Source organism: Staurois parvus, unplaced genomic scaffold (assembly GCF_062004578.1).
Source record: "Staurois parvus isolate SC_StPar_1 unplaced genomic scaffold, SC_StPar_1.0 ptg000098l, whole genome shotgun sequence".
Taxonomy (NCBI): domain Eukaryota; kingdom Metazoa; phylum Chordata; class Amphibia; order Anura; family Ranidae; genus Staurois; species Staurois parvus.
In genome coordinates this window covers 3,342,682-3,361,009 of record NW_028317894.1, presented here as the reverse complement: position 1 = coordinate 3,361,009, position 18,328 = coordinate 3,342,682, and the positions used below count along the sequence as shown (strand labels likewise).

Below are 18,328 nucleotides of genomic sequence, written 5' to 3'. Positions count from 1 at the left end.
TGCCTGAAGACCTAAAGTTGTTAACCATTATAGCGCCGGGAAGTTCAGAGTCAGGAAGAAGACAGGACATCCCTGCAGTGAACGCATTTCTTCAGGATCCAGCTGCCTGCACAGTATGAGACCTACTTCATTGATGCAACTAAAGCTGTAGAGATTGTTTTTTTCGAGCTAAACTTGAGCTTGAATTTTACGGCCAGCTACAGATGAAATGTCATTTCGTTGAAGTTGCTCTTCGTGGTTTCATGGATTTTTATCACACCAGACCTGTCTATCAGTAGCTGCTTATTTGAACTCCTATAACTTCATATTTATTACTTCAGTGGGTATAAAAAAGAATTGCCCCCTTTAAAATAATCACATTGTACTGCTTTGCAGCCTAAAATGAAGAAAAACACAGTTTTTGTTTTATCCAGCTGTATTTACTCAGTGCACTTTATAACATCCAATTAAAAGATATAACACCAACATGTCAGAAAAAAAAAAATCAGAATTGGAAAACGAATCACCCCTTGTGTCAATATTTTGTCTGTTGGGATATGTCTCTACTAATGTTGCACATCTATATTTTGCAATATTTGCTCCCTCACCTTTGCAGGACTGCTCAAGTTCAGTTAAATTTGATGGTGACTGTGGACTGCAGTCTTTCCACAGATTTTTCAATGGAGTTTAAGTCTGGACTCTGACTAGGCCATGCAAGGACATTCACCTTTTTGTCCTTCAACCACTGTGTGGTCATTTTTGTTGTGTCCTGTGGGTCCATTGTCATGTTGGAAGGTAAACCTTCTTCCCATTGACAACTTTCTGGCAGAGGGTAGCAGATTTTCCTCAAGAATTTGATGGTAGTGTGCGCTATCAATTCTTTCTTCTATCCTGACAAGTGCTCTAGTCCCTGCTGTAGAGAAACACCACCATAGCAAGATATTACCACCTCCACAATTTTATCCCAGAGATATTTTGACAGTGCCTTGCCACCCGTAGTTGATCGATTGCTTCAGTTGCACTATCAGGGCCTGAAATGCTCCAGGAAAGCTCTTTTCATTTTGAGCTAATCAAAATGACCACAGCTGATCACAGTTAAGTCAAGTGGCTTTGTGTGCCATTGAGAAGGTGATTAGCTACACCTGAGTTTACAAGTCATTTTTAGGAGGGGGTGGGGGATCTTTTTTAAAACTTGTTGATTCTGTTTTTGAATTTTTTTTTTTCACACATGTTGGCTATCTTTTACTTGGATGGTATAAGTTGGAGTAAATACAGCTGGATAAAACAAAAACTGTGTGTATATTCATTTCAGGCTACAAAAGCAACAAAATGTGATAATTTTAAAGAAGGGGGGGGGGATGATTCTTTACTAATCCCACTGTAGCAGCAAACCACTTAATTCACTTTCCTTTAAGTGGATGTTAAGGCAGATCCTAACTAACTTTAAACCTACTCTCAGCCACAGTTTACGCCTAATCTATCTGGCACTGTAAAGAAAAGAATCACTATACTTACCTGCAGTCACTCCGGTCCAGTCCCACACTGAGTTGTCAGGAGTTTAGGAGAAGAGGCAGCTGACAACAGAAGCCCCATAGTACCTCTATGGGTGATGTCACTTCCCAGACATTTCCCAGCCATTGTCGGCAGTCTGCAGCACACAGAGGACTCCGCTAGAGACCGGACCAGAGCAGCTGCAGAACAGGCAAGTATAGAGCTTTCTGCTTTACAGGGCTAGATAGACTAGGCTTAGAATGTGGCTGACAGTAGGTTCAGAGTTAGGATTTACCTTCACATCCACTTTAATGATCTTTAGTAAAATCCTGGTATCCCAAGGCATTTGTTCATATTATTGTTATTAGTTAACCATTTGCCGCCCGGCCAATGGCCGTTTAGCGGCTTCAAAAGTGTTGCTGCATTCTGGGTGCATGCCATTTGGCGTGCTCCCGCACATGCACAGTTTGCGCTAATGCAGAGCGGCGCAGCAGCGCGATCTGTCACCGGCCGTGTACCTCGGACACGGCCGATGACCGATCCGAGTACCAGCTCCCGTTGCTGGTACCATGTGACCTGCTGTGACCAATCAAGCAAATTGTGTAAAAAAAAAAAAATACTGATCACTTCCCCAAAGTAGTACAATGTTACTATGGTAACATTGTACTACTTTGGTCATAGTAAAATATGAAAAAAAAATCTTAAATGAAAAAAAATGTAATCAAAAAAAAAAATTTTTTTTTTTTTTTCATACTGTCACCAGTCAGTGTCCCTGTTCACCACCATGCCAGTTATATGATGACGCTGTACTGCACTGGTGACAGTATGTAAAAAAAAAATAGTGAAAAATTTTTTTATTATTTTTTCATTTTCCTAAATGAAAATTATGACAAAAAAATACAACTTCAAAAAACTTGCCATGCCTCTTATGAAGTACGTCGGACTGTCTACTCTGCAAAAAGGGGTAATTTGGGGGATATCTGTACTATTCTGACATTCTTGGACCTCAAGAAATTAGATTGGCCGTCAGTACTTCAGGATTGATCAATATTCAGATCTATACCATAGTTTTTGAACTCTATAACTTTCCTACAAACTAAATAATACATCCTAATTTGGGTTATTTTCACCAAAGACATGTAGCAGAATACATCTTGGCCTAAATTTATGAAGAACAATTATTTATTTGTAAACTTTTATAACAGAAACAAAGAAAAATTTGGTTTTTTTTCAAAATTTTTGGTCTTTTTTTGTTAATTTAGCAAAAAATAAAAACTCCAGCGGTGATTAAATACCACCAAAAGAAAGCTCTAGTTGTGTGAAGAAAATGATAAAATTTTAGTTTGGGTACAGTGTTGTATGACCGCGCAATTGTCATTCAAAGTGTGAGAGCGCTGAAACGTGAAAAATGGCCTGGGCAGGAAGGTGTAAAATTGCATGGTATTGAAATGGTTAAAGATGAAGGCAATTTTTTAAATGATAAAATAAGAACAAACATTTCCACTTTCCACCTTAAATTCTGAAGATTAAAATACATGAAAACTTTGAGATTAGAGGAAGATTTGCTTTTGCTTCTTTTGTTGTATAAAGAAGAGCATTCCCAGAATTACGTTAAATACCCATGCTCATTAATGCAGGTGATTGGCAGATTGAGAACAAACACATGTAGAAAGATGCATGATTGCTTGTTAAGTGTTCTTGCATGGCAAGACCACTTACTGTTATCTCACATATATATTTTTATTATTATAGCCAAATTTACCACCCTAACTCCTCCCACAGTTTTGACACTACATACACAGTAATATACCGAAACGTGCGGATTGTCCCCGTTTGGTGTGCTATTACTTTGTGGAACGTTTCGCCGAATGGGTCACAAAATATCGGCGTTTTTGTGGTGAAATTGGTCCCATAGGAATGAATGGCAGAATGTTCAAAACTAGAGTGGGAGCTGACAAAAGCTAGAGTGGGAGCTGAAAAATCAGGACATGATTTCTAAACTGCCATCACTCTGTCATTTTCAAGCCCACCTACACAAATCTCATATCAAAACGTTCAGCTATCCCTGCTGCCACTAAAAATGTCCACTGCTAAGCCATAGTCCGGATAGTTTTCACAATATGACCATTTGTTTGCAACTCATGCTGCCCATTGACATTCATTGAAACTCCACTCTAGCCACCTCAAATTTGAAGGGCAATATCTAAACTGCGACTGTGCCTTCATTTGTATTATTTCAGAGACATACTATGCATCAAAATGTAGGTCTGGGTCTTGTGATTCTCACAATATAAAGCTCTTTGGTGTAGGATTTATAATTTTTAAACTGAAACCATTTGAAGATGGCAACTGCCAGTGAAGTGAGCAAGTTGGAGCAGTTTGTTTTTAACCGCTCTTCTCTGCCCTTGCTGTAGAGTGAGCTGCCATAGGAACCCAGGTGTGTGAGCAGGCAGCAGAGTAACAAGCCACTCCACCCAGTTACTCCGCCCACTCCAGTTGTAGACTACTGGTGGAGGCAAGAACACTTCATACAATTTCCTCAGAAATTGTAGCTTTTCTAGTTTTGGTATGATTCTGTGAGCACATTTGTGTAGTTTTGTCAGTTATCTACCAAGAAATTTAGAATATCATTTTGGAATTCTTGAAGAGATCTCAGGGGACAGCAGTGATAAGGAAAAATGTGACATATATTTTAAAATGTTTTTCTTTTCCTAGAAATAGGACTTAAAATGTGACTAAATTATAACAACAAACTCTTTTTTTTCCCCCTTTTGGGTTGTCAGTTACACCAGTTAAAGGGTGTTTTTATATCTGTTCAATAGGTACAAAAATTACCTATTGCTCTCAACAGAAAAAGGAAAGTAATGCAGCCACCACATTTAAAGAATAGAAACATGCAGTATATTACCGGTACTTTTATGATTACGAGTTTAAATATTATTTAAATATTAATTTCAGGAATTATTTGTATTGCATATTTACTATGGTCCAGTTTGGCACAATGTAAGTATGCATATCTTATACCTGATGGGCTGCTGGGAAAGCTGAAAATCACTGCAGTAGTTAGTGCTACCAGTGTTAGGCGTGATCTTCCAGGTCCTGCTTAAGATCCTGAGAGAGGCTTCCCTCTGCATACTGAGGTTTATTTGTCTTTTGTAAGTTTTTCAAAGAATACAAGGCGCTGATTGAATGAAGTGGAGATTGTGACAGCACCTCCCCTATCCTCATCCAATCAGAGAACATTACAAGTACATAAATGGTCCATATAGTGAACTTGGTGCAAAGTTATCCAATTTAGGGCAATTTTAAAAGAACTTTTGGGTACACTCCGCATATAGAAAGTGTGACAGACCCAACCGGGACAGTGGCTTTTGGAGGGGATTAGGGGCTAGCCTGCTATCCACTGATTATGGTTCATGGAGGATACCGGCAATTTGTCTGTTTCTCACAGTCAGAGCGTGAAAAAGAGCTCAGTTCAGCCTCTGATCCCATGGAGAGTGCAGATCATTCTCTAATGATGGACAACATGATGAATGCTGAAAACGAGGCTTGGATTAATTCTGTGAATAAAGACAATAAAACGTTCCTTCTGGAGTGGATGGAAAGGTGTAATATTAATCTTGTGCAGGTTAATGGTCAGGGGAAATATGGTGGCCCTCCTGCAGACTGGGTTAGAGAAGCTCTTCCACTCGGGGCAGAAATATTTATCAGCAGTCTTCCTCAAGAAATCTTTGAAGATAAATTAATTCCACTTTTTCAGACTGTTGGAACATTATATGAGTTTTGTCTTCTGATGACTTCTCTAGTGGACAGATTACACAAGAGGAAACCAAACACCTGAAAGACAGCATGTGTAATGTACCTTGTATATCCAGGGCTGTGGTTGCTAGACTGTCTGGGGTGGTCTCACTGACTAATCAAAGCTGGTTGGGTGCCTGGCTGTTGATTATCTTGCTGTTAATTAGGCCACTGTTTAATTAGGTTACTGTTCATTAGATGTACTGATGACATTACTGTTTAAAGTTTGCATTGTTCAGCATCATGTGATCAAACTTTTATCTAATTTAGTGTGGTATAAACTCTGTGTGAATTTTCAATAAAGACAGTTTCAGTTTGCACTTGAGCTAGTGTTGTCTAGTTCTTGGGTGCAGTTCCCAGCTATAATACCTTGTTCCTGTGTTCTAGCGGCAAGGAAGCAGCTCTCTGATGGAAGCACCCAGGCAGGGTGCCAGGCGGTCTGTCACAAGCCCCCTCAAATGCCAGAGCCCATAGTCAGTTGGCAAGAGGCTAGCCTGCAGTCTCCCCCAAAAACCCTGTCCAGGTTGGGTCTGTCACAGAAAGGTTTACTCTGTGAAAATGTTCCAGCTGATTGTTAAAGTGGATATTTTGCCAGAAAATTAAAGTGGTTGTAAAGGTTCGTTTTTTACCTTCATGCATTCTATGCATGAAGGTACCATTCTCTCTGCACCAGCTCCCCCAATACTTGCCTGAGCCCGATCGCAATCCAGCAATGTGCATTCAGCTCCCTGAAGACTCTTCCTCATTGGCTGAGGGAGCCATTGGTTCTTGCTGCTGTAAATCACAACCAGTGAGCCAATGAGGAAAGTGAAGGAGTGGTGCTAAGCCATGGCTGTGTGTGTGAATGGGCGTGCAGAGCAGCAATTCAGGAACGAGCCTGCTTGGGTGCCCCCATAGCAAGCTGCTTGCTCTGTGGGCACTTGTCGGGAGGGAAAGGCCAGGAGCGCTGATGGGGGACCGGAGGAGAGGAGGATCAGGGTGCTCTGTGCAAAACCACTGTATAACATTTTGTTTATTTTTAAAAATTGCCTTTAATATCTCATTAAGTCCTGGTAGATCACTTTAGGCTTGCCCCTTTTGCAGGTATAGCTATGTAAAACATTAAAAGTAAGTACCTATACTGTTTAAAATCCAGTAATGCACTGTCTCACCCTGCTCTGCATATGCTCAGTTGCTCTCTATTTTGTGGCACTGTGCCAGAAATGTAGAGGCAGATCTGCTGATAGCCTATAGATTTACTGCTGCACAGGTGCTCTGGGCTTCTGCAAATGGCAGCCCCCATCAAGAAGAAACAGGAACAATGCAGGAGGCAATTTACAGCACACACTAATTTTGGTAGCTTAATTATTGATGTGAAATGTATGTTCCTTGCTAAAGAACATTATTTTTTATCAAGTTGTTATGGGTAAAGTTCCATTAAGTAAAAATCTGTTTATAAACTTTAAATTCTGTGCATTTAAGAATAGAGGTAATAACACCAGAGATTGTTGATCTGGTGAATATCATATTGTCCTAGGGGTTTTTCATACGGGAAGCCTGGGGGTGGTAAAAACAGGCGGCTGAGTTAAGGTTTTGCCATCCACACAAATTCTAACATAACAGCTTGACATGACAGTACACATGCTACAGTTTGGACATTTTTAACCGCCTCCTGCCCGCCACATAGTACATTGACGGGCGCAAGGCGGTTCTCTCATTCTGGGAGAACGTCATATGACGTCGACCTATGCTAACCGCGCATGCACGGCTCCGGGAGCGCGCGGCGATCAGCGGTGCGCTGTGTCCCTCGGACACAGCGGATCACAGATCAACAGAAAGAGCCGAAGATGTTGGCTCGGTCGTGATCAGCTGTGTCCAATCACTGCTGATCGCATGTAAATAGGGAAATTTCTCTCCTCACAAGCTGTCACGCTGACAGCTCGAGAGGAGAGCAGAGCCAGTAATCGGCATCCCTCAGAGGGGACATGTACACTGATCATCAGTGTAGCCCCAGCAGTGCCACCTGCCAGTGCTCATCCATGCCACCTGCCAGTGCCCATCAGTGCCACATCAATGCCATATATCAGTGCCTACCAGTGCCCATCAATGCCACATATCAGTGCCCATCTGAGCTGCCTTTCAGTGTCACCCATCAGTGCCAGTCAGTGCCACCTATCAATGCCATTCAGTGCTGCCAATCAGTGCCATTTATCAGTGCCAATCAGTGCCGCCTATCAGTGTGCATCAGTGCCGCCTATCAGTGCCCGTCAGTGCCGCCTAACAGTGCCAGTCAGTGCCACCTATCAGTGCCATATATGAGTGCTGCCGTACAGTGCCCATCAGTGATGCCTGCCAATGCCCATCAGTGTCACCTACCAGTGCCTCCTCATCAGTGTCCATTAGTGCAGCCTATCAGTGTCCATCACTACAGCCTCATTAGTGCATATCAGTGAAGGAGAAAAATCACTTATTTACAAAATTTTATAACAAAAACTAAGAAAAAAAGTGGCGTTTTTTTCAAAATTTTCAGTGGTTTTTGGTTTAAGAAAAAAAAACCCAGAGGTGATTAAATACCATCAAAATAAAGCTCTATCTGTCACAAAAAAGATAAAAACTTCATATGAGTACAGTGTTGCATGACCGCGCAATTGATATTCAAAGTATGACAGCACTGAAAGCTGGAAATTGGCCTGGGCAGGAAGGGGGTATAAGTGCTCTGTAGGCAAGTAGTTAACCAAGGCTGCAGAGTTTGACAAGTGGAAAATTTGGCTATTGAGATCATTAGGAGCACAACACAATTACAAACGCTTGGATCCACTGTCGATTGCTTTGTAAGCATTGCCTTTCTCTGGATCGTCTGGTTCAAGTGTGGTTATAGAGATCTGTATATGGAGGTTTTAATTTTTTATTTATTATTTTTTTGTTGAAATGGAGCTTGTGTCTTTTTTTAACATGAGTAAGTAACACATAGGACACCCTAGGGCTGAACCTAGGACTTTGATTCTGAACGAAAAGTGAGTACCTCGTGGCCATCATAATATGAAGATTTATTACTGGCTTATTTATAATAGGCAAGTTCAGTTAGAAGTCATGACTTCATAAATCATAGGTCACTATGCACCTTCAATAGTCAACATTCTGCATGGGCCAAATAATACAGCTATTGACATGGTACCCAAGTCCTACATGCTACTAGGGTTTACTGCTGAATGTCAAAGGCCATTGAAGATTAAAGTTGTGTGAAGTGGATAAAAATCATCATTACTTGATAGTTTGTGGCCAATTAAAACATTTTTACAGCTGCTGTATTGTATGAAATGTGCTGTAGGTTAGATGGCTTTCATGCATCTGATAATTACTGCACTAGATATATTGAAGAACTCTGTTTCCCTTGATGTCTTGATTGCCTGTGCGGAGCAGGAACTATGGACATCCGAGGTAGCGTTAGGTATGCCTTTTTGATGTTTGATTTCAATGGAATGTAATACGAATCAAAATTTAAAAAAAAAAAAAAAAAGATAAAACATCAATGTGCAAACTTTTAAACACCAAAATGTAAAATAAGTTTGACCAAAGATGCATACGGTAGGAGTTACCTCAGAACTTTATCACTCAAGCATAATTTGTAGTGAGCCAAGCTATCCCACTTATGATTTGTTGTTATATGGCAATTTAGAGACCGGTATTCCCTACTTTGACCTCTGCTTTAAAAGTCCAAGCCCAATTTTTTGTTAGATTGTATTACTGTTTCCATTGTGTTTTTGTTAAGAGTGAGGAAGTACATCTGACAATGTGTTTATTACTGTCTCTGTTGCCCTGTCCTGATGATGGCTAATTTTTTGTTTTGCTCTCACAGTAACTGGAAGGGAGGAAACATCTGCGTAGTTGGGCCATAACAGATAAAACATAATGACAACTCTCTCCTACCATATCCAAAATGTTTACAAAAAAAACTTGGTGGATTTGGGATTTAAGACACTGACTGGGGAATTATCTAAGCTTCCTGCATAATTATAATGGCACAGGAAACTGGGACAGATGCTGTGCACTACATTAACAAAGCTGATTGAACATTTTTAGGTCTTTCTGTACCACTTGTTCCAGTTTATATTTGAAAATGGAGCCTGGCACCGGGTCTGCAGCTAAATAACCAAGAAATTTCAGCAGCTTTCCATATAAAAAACTGCTGTAGAACAAGCCTGATGTTCAGGAGGTGATCTTTCAGCAGACAGCTCACATCCCTCTCATGCCTGTGCAGTGATTACACTACAAAAGCAGAGACTGAAGAGATAACCGTTTTACTCCTTCCCACACTGAGCTAGGTGGCAATGGGTGCAGATGGGCATGGGAACTGGGATCGTGCAGGTCCCATTGAACTGTTATTAATGCCATGTCTGTCTCATAGATACAGACACAGCATAGAACATGTAGTAAGTCGTTCCTAAGTAACAATGGGGCTTGCACCGGTTTTCTTAATTAGGCTCAGTATCTGCTCCTTTTTCTCAGGTTTTTTTCCCCTGGAGATAATAAAATTATTCACGAGCACTTACATTTAACATACGTTGTTTTTTGTATGTGTTTGCACAGATAGAAAGGGTGCAGGTCATTGGAAGGGGGGCTGCCCTGATATCAAGGTGGGTTCTGTGCCCTTCGGGTCTTTTGCCTCTCCCCATCTGGAAGGGTCTCTCTTTGGGAAAACCCCTCACCAAGTACTTGGTGGACCGAATTCAGCTGGTTCCTAAGGAGTGGAGTTCACCTTGGTTTTGGCCCAGGTTGACCATAGCATACCTTGCCTCTGTCGGGAGCCTTGTGCCCCAGGAGGTTCAGGGTTCAAGGCCCTTCTCTTTGCAGAATTGTCCATACTGTACCCTCTGGTGAAGTTTTTGTGTGCTGTGATTTCATGGTTCACTTTTCTGTTCACAGAGGTTTGAAAATAGGGATGCACTGAAATTCCGGTTGCCGAAACGTTTCGGCCGAAAACACCCCTTTCCACGCTCAGCCAAAATTAAAAAAACACCCATACAGGTGCCGAAAAAACACAGCCGCTCGCCACCGCCCGCCGCTCGGTAGTTCAGTCTTAAATGAGAAACCATCGATCCTGGCGTTGGGCATAGAGATGAGAGAAGGAGAGATGGCCGCCACACATCTCTATGCCCTTAGAGGACCGGAGCAATGTCACTTCCGGTTCCTGCCATTTTTTTTAAAGCACTAGATCAATGATATTTTGTATCTTATAAAACAAAAAGGTGCAGCTCTAAGAATAATTAGTAATGTCCATAAATATATTAAATTAAAAAAACAAATGAAAGTGACAGTCTGTGTGAATAATCAGTAGAATCCAATGATAGTGCTCTAAATAGTGTGGTAAGATTACGCACTCACCAGATGCGTAATGTATATACACATTAAATGACTCTGTAGAGGTCCCCTTTAGGGGCTGGGTAAGATCCTAATCCAGGAAAATCCTCCCTCTAGTAATGGTGGTACTGTCAGGAGCTCACGGACAGGTACAGGGTCCAGCTGTCCAGAGATCCCTTTAAGGGATGGGCGGATGTAGATGCCTGCTTTCAGGGACTCCCTTCTGTGGATACTTTAGTGATGGCTGGATCGGATGGGCTCTTTTTAAACATCCAGGTGTAACTGAAGAATTTTTCCTCATGTATAAAAGAGGTCATTATACATGACCCAAAACTGCCCTTTGTTCTCTATTGCAATCACTGAGTGGATTCCAGTATTGGAATGTTCTCCTCCTCTTCAAGCAACACTGCAGAAGTTGCTGCAAAAATCACTCTCCTCCCCCGGCATTGGCTGTTGCCCCTCATGGCCCCAGTGATGTGAGCTCGGCTCCTCCAGTGTCAGCAGCTCTCAGGCGTATGAGAGGAGAGCACCACTGGCATGTTGTTCTCCTCAGCCAGGTCCGGACAGCTGTTTCCACGGTGGCTCGGGGCTCAGCTGTCCAGACCTGGCTGAGGAGAGCAATAATTTGTCACTAATTATTTCTATCACAAGGGATGCATGCATTTCTTGTGATAAGAATGAAAGTGATTACAATTGTTTTAAAAGAAACAGTGCAAAAATAAAAAAAACATTAAATAAATTTTTTTTTTTAAAGTTTAAAGTCCCCCCGTGCTCGCACATAGTGGTGAACACATGCGTAGGCCATGCCCACGTATGTGAATGGTGGTATCGCCACGAACGTCGGAGCAAGAGCAATAATTCTCACACTAGATCTCCTCTGTAACTTTACACTGCTAACCTGTAGAAATTTTTAAAGCATCACCCGTGGAGATTTTTAAGCACCGCAGTTTCACGCCATTCCACGATCGTGTGCAAGCTTAAAGCATGACATGTTGGGTATCTATTTACTCGTCGTAACATCCTCTTACATATTTTACAAAAAAATTGGGGTATATATTGTTTTTTTTAATCAAAGTGTATTTTTTTCCAAAAAATATATATTCATTTTTAAAAACTGCGCATTTCGGTTTCAGTTTTCGGCCAGGTGCATTTTGAAGTTTCAGTTTCTGCACCCGAATTTTCATTTTGGTACACCACTATTCAAAAAGCCACTGCTTAAAAAAGAATATAATCATTGGCTTGCAAAGCTGTGCACAATACAGTTGCTCAGATTACAGTAAATTATGTAGAATTTCTTTACCACATGTGAAATGTTTGCTGAATCTTCCTAATAAATGTCAGAAACTGCATCATCAAGGAATAATTGACATTACAATATTTGAGAATTTTGCATTTCTCTAGCTTTTAATTTGTACCCATACAGCGTGTTTTACTAGTCTTTTGCAGATTAATACATGTTCTTATTTTCTACCAAACACTGTCCTAACTAAAATTTACTATCTTTCTTCAGGCCGACCCAAACATGCTTATCAAGATGGTTACCAAGTATGTGTCAGATTATGCCAGCTCCAACTGGCCCATAGAGCTGGTGCCCCTGATTGAGCAACTACACTACTATAATGAGAGGTTGGTGGACTTCACCCAGGCACATATCCTGCAGGGCCTGGGAAAAGGAGTAGATGTGCACAGGTTCTCAACAGACAGCCAGTACAAGACGGAGACCATCCTGGGTCTAGCAGAGTAAGTAGTCTGGATTCTGGATGAATGGAATAAAGGTATGTGTAGGAGGGAGCGGACCAGGAGCTGGGACCAAAAGGTTCTGAGCCTGAGCTCATAGGGGTCCTGCTCTGGAAGATTGCCATACCGTAGGTAGCATAACCTAATATTAGTGATTTGTACTTGTCACGAACTTGCTGACGGTAGCTCTATGGATCCACAGATCGGGATTCCCCAGGGCGTGGAGTCTAAGCCCCAGTCTGCTTGTTCACCAGAACCCCTGATGGTGGGGTTGGACTTGGAACAGGCTGAGACCAGGTCGCGGCCCCTGGGTACGCCCAGCTGTAGCAGAGGAAACCGCCAGTGGCATGTAGCTGGATAAGAGCTTGTTGTGAAGAGGCTGAGCAGGCCTCGACAATAACGGATGGATCCATGCAGGATGGATGGACGGAACACACTGTGAACGGTAACAGAATCAGACAGGCCGGGTCGGTAACAGTGGGGGCAGAACGGAACAGAGCAGCAGGCAGAGAATCGTCGGGTCACAGGCCAGGTTCAGCAGCAGGAGGTCAGACAATCGGGGACAGGCAGAAGAGTGGTCAAAAACGAGCCAGGGGTCAGGGCAGGAGATTGTCAGCAGTAATCAGGATCAGGCAGGGTTTGGCAACGACAAGATACTCTCACAAGAACAGGATAAACAGGGAACAAGACCATACGGCAAGTTGAGCTTTGCAAGAACCGTTTTAAATAGTGCGCCCTGCGCTGTCATTGGTGCCAGGCGTGCGTCCGCGAGTGCACATGCGCGGGCGCAGCTGTTGCCGCGGGCACCTATGTCCTAGCAACCGCACGATTGTCCGCCTCGGGATTCCGCGCATGCGCAGACCCGTGCGCCGCGGAGAAACTTGAGATCCCTGACAGTACTACATTTTACAGCACAGTCATTCTAAGTCATATAATTCAACTTAACAAGCAGTCTGGAAATTATTCACAACTTTCTAGAGCAGTTTCCCAAACTGTTTCCTCAAGTACCCCCAACAGGCCATGTTTTGACAATTTCCTTTAAATCACATAGCTGTCATAAGTACCAAGCCATTGACATTGATTAAAGTACCTGTGCAAGGTGAAGAAAACTTGAAAACATGACCTGTTGAGGGTACTTGAGGTATGGGGTTGGGAACCACTGTTCTAGAGAGAATGCACTGCTTGCTACAAGTGATGAGTGAGCTGTTTTGAAAAAGAGGTGATTTTATTTTCCTGAATATCTGCATGAACTATATGGCCAAAAGTTTGTAATACAGGACAGCAACACCTTTACAGTGCCTTGAAGAAGTATTCATACCCCTTGAAATTTTTCACGTTTTGTCATGTTACAACAAAAAATGTAAATGTATTTTATTGGGATTTCATGTGATAGACCAATACAAAGAGGTGCATAATTGTGAAGTGGAAGTAAAATGATAAATGGTTTTCAAAATTTTTTACAAATATCTGAAAAGTGGCATGCTTTTGTGTTCAGCCCCATTACTCTGATACCCCTAACTAAAATGTAGTAGAACCAATTGCCTTCCGAACTTACCTAACTAGTAAATGGGGTCTATCTGTGTGTAATTTAATCTCAGTATTAATATAGCTGTTCTGTGAAGCCCTCAGAGTTTTGTTAGAGAACGTTAGTGAACAAACAGCATCATGAAGGCCAAGGGACACACCAGACAGGTCAGGGAAAAAGTTGTGGAGACGTTTAGAGCAGGATTAGGTTAAAAAATATCCTAAGCTTTGAACATCTCACAGAGCACTGTTAAATTCATCATCCGAAAATGGATAAAGTATAGCACAACTGCAAGCCTACCAAGCCATGGCCATCCAGCTAAACTGATAGGCTGGGCAAGGAGAGTAATAATCAGAGAACCAGCCAAGAGGCCCATGATAACTCTGGAGGAGCTGCAAAGATCCACAGCTCAGGTGGGAGAATCTGTCCACAGGACAACTATTAATCATGCATTGCACAAATCTGGCCTTTATGAAAGAGTGGCAAGAAGAAAGCCATTGTTGAAAGAAAGCCATAATAAGTCCTGTTTGCAGTTGGCGAGAAGCCATGTAGGGGACAAAGGAAACATGGAAGAAGGTGCTCTGGTCAGATGAAACCAAAATTTTACTTTTTGGCCTAAAAGCAAAATGCTATGTGTGGTGGAAAACTAACACTGCACATCACCCTGAACACAACGTTCCCACTGTAAAAAATGGTGGTGGCAGTATCATGTTGTGGGATGCTTTTCTTCAGCAGGGATAGGGAAGCTGGTCAGAGTTGATGGGAAGATGGATGGAGCCAAATACAGGGCTATCTTAGAAGAGGACCTGTTTAAGAGTCTGCAAAAGACTTGAGACTGGGGTTGAGGTTCACCTTCCAGAAGGACAACAACCCTAAACATACAGCCAGAGCTACATTCGATCAAAGCATATTCATGTGTTAGAATGACCCTTTCTAAGTGCAGACCTAAATCCAATTGAGAATATGTGGCAAGACTTGAAAATTGCTGTTAACAAATGCTCTCCATTCAATCCCACAGAGCTGGAGCTATTTTGCAAAGAAGAATGGGCAAAAATGTAACTCTCTAGATGTTCAAAGCTGGTAGAGACATCCCCAATAAGACTTGCAGCTGTAATTGCAGCAAAAGGTGGTTCTACAAATTATTGACTCGGGGGCTGAATACAAATGCATGCCACACTTTTAACATATTTATTTGTAAAAAAATAATTTGAAAACCATTTATCATTTTCCTTCCACTTCACAATTATGTACCACTTTGTGTTGGTCTATCACATAAAATCCCATTATATCCCAATTATTTTTTTGGTTGTAACATGACAAAATGTGGAAAATTTCAAGGGGTATGAATACTTTTTCAAGGCACTGTATGAGTTTGTTAGAGTATTCCGCTTATTTGTGGCTATAGCAGCCACTTCTGAAAAGGCTTTAACACAAAATTGTGAAGTGTATCTGTGGGCACTGGTTCCTGTTCAGCCAAAAGACCATTTGTAAGGTCAGGTACTAATGTTTGATGAGAAGACCTGGGTTTTGATTCATCCCAAATGTACAAACAATATTTGTCAATTGAGTTTTCATGAGCTTGAATTTATGTGCCTGACAATAATCACTGTGACTGAAACATCAGAACTCAATTATTTCGGGTGGAGTACACATACTTTTGGTCATAGAGAGTATCTCTGGTCTGCATGAATCAAGATTGTCCCAAGGCTTCAAATCTACATGGATTCAGTCAACCACATCAAACGTCTACAAACTATAATTTCTCCTGATTTGAAATCTCTTTGTATTACCTATAGCCACAAGTTGTCTTCTCTTCTACATCCTGCTCTGGAGAAAAAAAAAAAATATATTGGTAGCTTTGAGCACAGATGGTTAATGTTCAGACACTCTCAACCACCATCATGTCAAATGTCTTCTCATGAGGCCTTATGTATACAGTAGTGGTGCTTGAATAAGACAAATTCTCTGCTGCCCAATGCTTCAGATGAGACCATTACTTATGAAGTTCCACTAAACTTTAGGCAAGTTTTTAAACACGGTTTGATGTTAACTTTTAGTTAAGTCAGGAACGTGCCCTGATGCAGTGTGACAATTGATTTCTTTATATCCAAAGCGATGAAGCATGGTCTTACCGCGTCAATATCGCTACAAAGCAGAAAACTGCAGAAAGATTTCACCTCTATTGATTAGCACAGTGATTTTGATTTTTTCCATTTATTCTCATGCTGCTTTTAAAAGACAAAACATATTTACGGCAAACTAGAAGACCAACTAAAGTGAGAATACCATTACACAGGGTTTGCAAAGTGCAGGTGTGGTGCGGGTGATATCAGCATTCTGAGCTAAAATCGTTCTGTACCCTATACTCTACATTACTGCAGTATCTTCACTTCAGGAAAGTGCCATACTGGCGAAAGACATTAACCTTTGATGTAAAATATGTTAAAAAATGAAATAATACAGAGCCCAGTGCAGTGTAATTGGGAGATCACATTATAGGTGAAATACTGCTGTACTGTCATACTCTTTTATGGGTAACATTCAAAAGCCTGAAGGAACAGAAAGTATGCCCCCAAAAGTAATAATGTCACCTATCAGTTGTAGTGCAATTGTAAAGTTAAAAGCAGATATATAATATGCCCTATTGATAACTATTCTTTCTGTTTGCAGCTTTATTTGCAATTTGATTAGACTGTGATACTGGAGCCTTTATATGTACTTTAAAAAGTCTGTTATTTTCTTTGCAATTGCAATATATAGGTTATTGTGCTTGCAGCAAGTTTCCATTGCTGACAGGCCATTGGTATATTTTATAAAAGATGTGCTCTCCTTCACAGTCATTATCAGGACTGGGAGTCTGATAGCCTCAGGTCTTGTACTAGGAAACAATCAGTGAAGTTTCCAAGCATGTGATCAGCATCAGCACCAACCATGATGGTTGCAAAATTATTAATTCCCCAAACAAACCTTTCCTTTTGGTTATAGCTGTTACTTTCTCCCATTATATATCCTTCAGCTGTTGAGAAAACTATCATTTGCTACTTCTTTCTAAGGAAAAACTATTATAAATGTAATTACACATTTCTAGTCTTAGGAAACTAGGTAGATTAAATTGGGATGTGTTTGATTGGGTTAATGCATAGTTTAGTGTGGGTCTATTAAGTTTCAATACAGCATTTTTTGTAGGGTATGTTTCTTTTCTTGCTGTCTGTGTGCCATTTTGGTGATTTCCTTCACATACTGTTCCAAAGACATAACAAGAAGTGAGGGTGAAACTTAAACAGTTGTCTCTAGAACAGTAGAGATGCACCGAAATTTCGGTTACCGAAACGTTTCGGCTGAAAACACCCCTTTTGGCTGTCGCCCAAAATGAAAAAAAGCACCTATACAGGTGCCGAAAAAACCTAGCCGCCACCTCCTGGCCGCCTCTCAATAGTTCTCAATCTTACCTGAGAAACCATCAATCCCTGCACTGAGCATAGAGATGTGTGAAGGAAAGATGGCCACCACTCATCTCTATGCCCTTGGAGGACCCATTTCAGCCATTTTTTTTTTTTAAGCACTAGATCAATGTTTTTTTTTTATATAATGCTTTACATTGCAGAGGAGAGATGTGGGGTCTTATTGACCCCATATCTCTCCAAAAAGAGGACAAGTCACTAAATATTTCTATCACAAGGGATGCATGCATTTTTTGTGATAAGAATAAAAGTGATTACAATTTTTTTAAAGGGACAGTGCATAAAAACCCAAAACGTTAAATACATTTTTTTAAAAAAGTTTCAAGTGCCCCCGTCCCCCTGTGCTTGCACTTAGTAGTGAACACATATGTAGGCCATGCCCATATATGTAAATGATATTCAAACCACACACGTGAGGTATGGCCACAAAGGTCAGCGCAAGAGCAATAATTCTCGCACTGGACCTTCTCTGTAAGTTTACACTGCTAACCTGCATAAAGCATCACTCATGGAGATTTTAAAGTACCTCAGTTTCACACCATTCGACGAGTGTGCGCAATTCTAAAGCGTGACATGTTGGGTATCTATTTACTCGCTGTAAAATCCTATTTCATATTTTACAAACAAATTGGGGCATATATTGTTTTTTGGTCTCCACGGGCTACCTCCCAGAGCAGGCATGTATAGCAGCAAGTCCGCACGGTCTGGTTTCCCAGCAGTTTCTGCCTGGTGACCTGCACAGACCCCAGCAGCAGACCTGTTCTGCATCGATCCATGTCTGTATGCTGTGAATTGTGGTCCTGTAGTTCTGTTGCCATTAGTATCCATTCATTTGTATTGAGCAGCGCCCCTTTAAGCACTACATACCCCATGATCATTAGTGTCTGTCTGGCAACTTCTTCCTTCAGCTAATCTTGGGATCACCTCCCTCCGACCTGCATTTGACCTGCTCAAGTGGGAAGAATCATCAAGTTTGCACTTGTCTTGTATTTCCCAAGCT

The 18,328-nt window shown here is 41.3% G+C and overlaps 1 protein-coding gene across 2 annotated transcripts in view; it reads left to right on the top strand.

Annotated features, from left to right (window-relative positions):
* Window positions 1-18,328, top strand: part of NBAS (NBAS subunit of NRZ tethering complex) — a 1,021,307-nt gene that overhangs the window by 649,753 nt on the left and 353,226 nt on the right. For both annotated transcript variants that reach the window (XM_089671087.1, XM_089671086.1), the window contains one exon: window positions 12,116-12,345. In XM_089671087.1, the coding sequence (XP_089527213.1) occupies window positions 12,116-12,345 (230 nt within the window). The remainder of the gene's footprint in view (window positions 1-12,115; window positions 12,346-18,328) is intronic.